Raw genomic sequence first — 5,740 nt, forward strand, 5'->3', positions numbered from 1 at the left:
TTCCAGGAATAATTTACAATCATATATGGAAAATCAACTAATTAAATACCTGTTCAAGCAAATCATGTTTTTGAATGACTAATTTGTATAGGACTCTTCAGCTGGAATACCTAGACCTCTATCTGATCCACTGGCCCATCGCTGCTACTCCTGGAAAGAGGGCCCCTTTATCCCCTTTTGATAAACAGGAACTTATGCCAATGGACTTCAAGTCTGTGTGGGCAGCCATGGAAGAGTGCCAGAGACTTGGCCTTACCAAGTCCATTGGAGTCAGCAACTTCTCTTGTAAGAAGCTTGAAAACTTGCTCTCCTTTGCTACTATCCCACCTTCAGTGGATCAAGTGAGTCATTGCTGCAACTTAAAAATTCTAGACAATGATTTGCACAAATTTAATTTGGCCTATAGATAAACAATGATGATTAGGATATGATCGTTTGTATAGGTGGAGATGAACCCAGTTTGGCCACAGAAGAAGCTGACAGAGTTTTGCAAGGCAAATGGTATCATTGTCGCTGCTTTCTCCCCTTTGGGAGCAAAAGGGGTTAGTTGGGGCACCAACGATGTTATGGACAATGAAGTGCTCAAAGAGATTGCGAAAACTCGCGGAAAGACTGTTGCTCAGGTTCTACTATGTAGTTTTAAAGATTGCAGAGGGTCAAATTTCATATACAAAAGACTGATTTGGCGTATGTATTATGGAAAAAAACACAAAACACTATACGTATTGGAGAGAAAATAAATACAAAGAAAGTTCAAAAACAGATCATATGTTATGGACATAATTTCACCTAGACACCCAATTATATATACAGAAACCATAGCTATATATACATGTGTGTGCGTGTCCCAATATGTTCTACTATATGATTGTTTGGTTCATTGGCAGGTTTGTCTCAGATGGATTTATGAACAAGGGGCGGTTCCTATAGTCAAGAGCTACAATAAGGAGAGGTTGAAGGAGAACCTGCAGATATTTGATTGGGAACTATCGGAGGACGACTATGACAAGATTGGTCAAATCAAGCAGCACCGAATGATGCCTAAAGAGGACTTTGTTTCCGCTCATGGACCATACAAGTCCGTTGAAGAACTGTGGGATGGAGAGCTTTAACGTACTTGTAGCTATTGCAGGCACATGTTTAATGTATATTTTAATAAGAGTGAAACGGGGTCGGGTTAGTGCATTGAATTGAATCTACCGTGTTTCCTTATTGTTAATCACCTGTAAGACAGTTCGCTAGTTGCAATATGCTTTAATAAGATGAAATGATGTGAGAGTTTGAGTAAGCTTTAATAAAGTGGCAAAGAGCCCTTTGAGCCTTAATTTGAGTTGGCCTTTGAAATTAAACTGGGTTTCAGATTTGCTAGTTGGTTATAAGATTTGTTGATATTTGGTGTTCCTTGCAAGTCAACTGGGTTTTGGATTTGCTAGTTGGTTTTGAGATTTGTTGATATTTGGTGTTGGATTTGAGACTCCTCAACCTTGAGTAATTAATATAACATACATAGACAGATTTAACCCAAAAAGCTTAAGCCTAATGAGTATGAGTTCAATTATGTTATATTAACCGTTTATTTTTATCATTATTATTCAATGTGAGACTTCACTCATACATCTATACCTAACAATCTCCCTCTCACGTGTGAGTCTTTGCCTCTCTTTAGGCCATTAACAAGTCCTATGTCTTTTATCCATGAAAACCTCACACCTCATCATTGTCTAGCACTATTGACAAATACTCCTTTGTTGGGCATTTTTCCAAGATCGTTTGTGTAGGCTTTATGGGCTTGCCTTGTGCGAAATATCGTCCACACTCCAAATGAGAAAGTGGCTCGTCCCTACTCAGTTTGCAAAAGGGAGCCAAGTACACACACCTCGCTCCCGCTCTAATTGTAAAAGGAACCTTAATAACCTTGCTACCTTTTGCCCCACACCACTATGTGCTCTAATACCACTTGTTGGAGAGACATACAAATTGGAGAGACTAGCGACACACATAACCCAAAAGGCCTAAACCCTACGAGTATGAGCTAAACTATGTTAGTTAACTACTTATTCTTTTCATCATTATTCAATGTAGATCTCCATTCACACATGTACTCCAAACATATATGGGTTTGATGTGAATTTGCTATAGTTGATATGAGTTTTCACAATGATTGTAGAAGTGATATGGAAAAGAAAAAGGTGAAAAAAAATATTTGAATGGAAAAATAATATTTTAATAAAATAGGAATAGAGTATTGCAGCTGATGCATTTGTTGTAAAAATGCATTAGCTAAAGTAATAAAGTTTTTTGGGTTAATTTTGCTATCAAGGACTTACCAATAACAAGCCCTTGCACATAATTATCTTTTCATCTGTCCGACTTCTTGCAACTGATAGAATCATCTATCCTTGTATTTTATTTTGGTGATGTCTTTTGATGAGAAGACTTACCAATAATAGCCTTCTTCACCTTGGAATTGAATGCTTGACCTTTGAGCCAACTCCCGACAGGATATTAAATTATGCGCAACCTCAGCATCTATATCTTTAGAGGCTTCTACCATGACCTGAGCATCATAGCCTGGGTCTGTCCTTTTGTGTTCATCTCCCTCGCCTTAATCTGTTTTGGCTCCATCAATTGTGGTTTCTTTTTCTTGACTTTGAATTTCTTCTTTGTTAGGCACTGGTTCTCTCTCCTTAGTTAAGTCTTTAGCCCCTTTGCCAATTTTTCTTTGTTGGTTCTTTGCATGAGGCAGATAATGAAATCCATTGATGTAGACTTCCCAGTTAATTTTTCAACCAAATCATCGATACTTTTTTCTCCTTCACATTCAACCCCTCTCACTTCTTCATGCCTCTGTAGCTTTTCCAGGTCTTGTATCTTCTAGTAGATAGTAAAAAAAAAAAGAAAAAGAAAATTTAAAACTATAATCAATTATAATAATAGTTCAAAGTTTTTACCAAACAATAATGATTATAGTCCTATAATTTTTCTTTTTGAATTAAACCCCAGAAATATTATTGAACTATAAATCAAAGTTTACAATGGTAAGAAGGAAAAGAGCACAAACCGCTCAATTACATTTCTTTTGGATGCACATGAAAGAAACCTTTTGAAAGCCCATGAGTAGAGATTGAATCAACCAGCAGACCCAGTTTGGAGAAACATGGTGCCACAGCTGTAAGCAAAAGGTAAAACAGCCTTTTATCACAGTCAACTTTCAGTGCCCAAAAACCCATATCTTTGCAGTAGAGGAGATCTTCAAGTAGTGCATAACAATATAACATGCTTATGGAGGGAGCAATCACAGTTGTAATGGTTCCACTATTGCTACCAACACTTGTCTAGCTGCATCACGGATCACAGCTTCAATTCCTCCTAATAGTCTCAATTTGGTAGAGGCATTGGCCAAACTAAACTTACATATCAGTCTGCTAGAGAGGATGTGACCATTTTGGAAGCCAGAAGGCCCAGAACAACATTGTGATTCTGTGTAGTTCTGATCTCATGAAATTGTAATTTTGCCATCTTCGCTTTGCTGCATCAAGACTCCAAATTGCTGTGTGTATCACCCAGCCTCCATGCATTGCATAGGATCGAGATAGAGATTTCAATGTCAGGCAATTAAAACTTTGTCATGGCAATCTTCACAGAAGTCCATCTAGTCTTGGGCTGTTCCTGTAGTTGATTGAATAGTAAGGTACTTCTGTTCCAGACCCCTTAGACATGAATGAATATCAGTCTCTACATCCTTGGCACAAAACACACATAACTCTTAGAGATGACTCCTCTCTTAAACAGAGTTGTTTAAGTGGACAAGATTCCATTACACATTCTCCATATGAAGTTGACTTTCGGTTGCATTTGTAGAGACTAGAGTGAATTCCAAAAGGAGCGAAGGGTGGTTGCATTGGCTGACATGTTGAGCTAGACATGATAAGTGGTCGGGGTCGATAACCATTGGTCTTGCCAACAGTCCGCCTACGGGCAAAACTATTTCCACACCCAAATCTACAACATGCTTGGGTGACAATTTTTGGTTGGATATCAACACTTGTACATGGGACCACCATTTGTAACTTAATGAAAAACTTGATTTTGGTGTACCAATCACAAGTTATCACTTAAGTATGTTTGGATTTTGGCATGTAAATGGGTGTCTATGGAGTTTTCCATCTTTGACAAACTTGCATGCTATCCCCATTGCCAATACCCTAACGTGTTCCCACAATAAATGAATAATAACATGTCTTGCCTATGCAATACTATGCAAAGTGTAAGATGATTGGGTGGGCATTGGGGCTTCTAGGAATGATATGTAAGAAAAAAACTTAGCGATCAGTACTCGGAATCATAATAATCGTGGATTGTGGATTAGAAGCCAACCTTGCTTGGCTAACAAAGCTAGATTGCCATACTCTAGCTCTCTAAAACCCATTCATGAAGATGAAGGTGAATTTGGATATTGAAGGGGGAGAAAAAACATATCTTGAAACTGAATAAGGGGCTTCCTTGGGTGAGAATATAATTTTGGGGTCTTTTTGTATGAGAGGCCATGGGAGGCTTTAGGCCTAAGCCTAGTGCCAGCCCTGCTACAAGCTACTGTATACAAATTTGTAAGCCAAAATGTTCAAAATTGAAAAAAAAAATGCTGAAAAAAGTCCAGTAAAGATCAAAATTGCCAGATTTTATTGCTCAATAGTGGGAAAAATGCTACATTCTTTGAGTACATACAGGCGAATGGAAACATAGTGTCACTCCCATAATAGTTAGAAGTTCCTCAAGAAACAAGAAACTACATTTTCAAACTTCCTTCTGTACTTCCAGGAACACCTAAAAATATTAATTCAATACACAAGTTATTATATCCATATTAGTCTGTGAAAAGCACTAAAATGACAGTATAACGAGTAAAAACCTGAAAAGAGTGTAGTAAAAAGAAAATTACATTCCCATTCAAGTTAAAGCCTGTTGTGCCACAAAAGTGCTCTGGTTGGTAATAAATCTTTCCATCTCAGTGCTGTTTGGGATGCTTGGATGAATAATGCTATTACTTGTTCTGTTTGATGAAATCATGTTTTTATCAAAAAACTTAGTCTGTTTAAAAATGCATTTTTCACTGTAATACAGATACATTATATGTCACATCCTTGTCGTAAGTAGTAATTGAATGTAAACTTTTCGCAATGATTTATAACAAAACAGACTACCACAAAGCTACAAGAGCAAATCATAATGAAAATATAAAGTTGGCCAACCGCAAAGGGATATCTAATAAGTGCTAATCATTGAATCAGTAACAATTAATTTCCTGTAAACCTGTTTACAATCAACATACTACAAATTATAGTCTGAAACAACCAACATAGACCATGAGATTAATAAACTTATACTCTGCTTGCATATTCATCTTGTAGATTCTAATACAAGAATGAAAATCCATATTTGGATTTTCAACGTATGCGTTTCATGGCACTAGTTTGGGCACCCAAGTCCCAGACATATTAGCAACTATTGCACTTAGAGAACTCGAAGTAGTTTTGACTAAGACTGCACTTGAAATATTATTCTTGCAACATATTAAATGTTGGACAATATTGTTTCTAAGCAACCTGTTCATAAGTCAAAATTATATGAGCTATTATCCTTGTCTTATGTACTATAATGTGTTTGTTTTGCAAAAGTTAGCACTAGTTACAATAAAAACAAACTTCTTTCTTATTATTTATATATATATATATATTTTTTT

The 5,740-nt window shown here is 36.7% G+C and overlaps 1 protein-coding gene and 1 long non-coding RNA gene across 4 annotated transcripts; one reads left to right on the top strand and one right to left on the bottom strand.

The window, feature by feature from the left end:
• Window positions 1–91: 91 nt before the first annotated feature.
• On the top strand, window positions 92–1,325 carry LOC112030430 (non-functional NADPH-dependent codeinone reductase 2; the record flags this gene model as incomplete). The annotated part of the gene is given in 3 exon segments (XM_024063118.2): window positions 92–341; window positions 444–623; window positions 888–1,325. Coding segments are annotated over 3 exon segments (655 nt in total), but the record flags the coding sequence as incomplete, so codon positions are not given.
• A 1,109-nt stretch (window positions 1,326–2,434) lies between these two features.
• Window positions 2,435–5,734, bottom strand: LOC112030431 (uncharacterized). 3 transcript variants are annotated; one of them, XR_010624627.1, is made up of 3 exons: window positions 4,940–5,734; window positions 3,073–4,824; window positions 2,435–2,874 (listed from the first exon to the last, which is right to left on the bottom strand). It is a non-coding gene; the product is annotated as an uncharacterized LOC112030431 (long non-coding RNA). The 3 variants fall into 3 exon arrangements; XR_010624628.1 differs by having other exon boundaries at window positions 2,435–2,871; window positions 3,062–4,824; XR_010624626.1 differs by having other exon boundaries at window positions 3,062–4,824.
• Between the last annotated feature and the right edge of the window lie 6 nt (window positions 5,735–5,740).

The sequence above is a fragment of the Quercus suber genome, unplaced genomic scaffold, assembly GCF_002906115.3.
Source record: "Quercus suber isolate HL8 unplaced genomic scaffold, Cork oak 2.0 scaffold_465, whole genome shotgun sequence".
NCBI classification, from domain to species: domain Eukaryota; kingdom Viridiplantae; phylum Streptophyta; class Magnoliopsida; order Fagales; family Fagaceae; genus Quercus; species Quercus suber.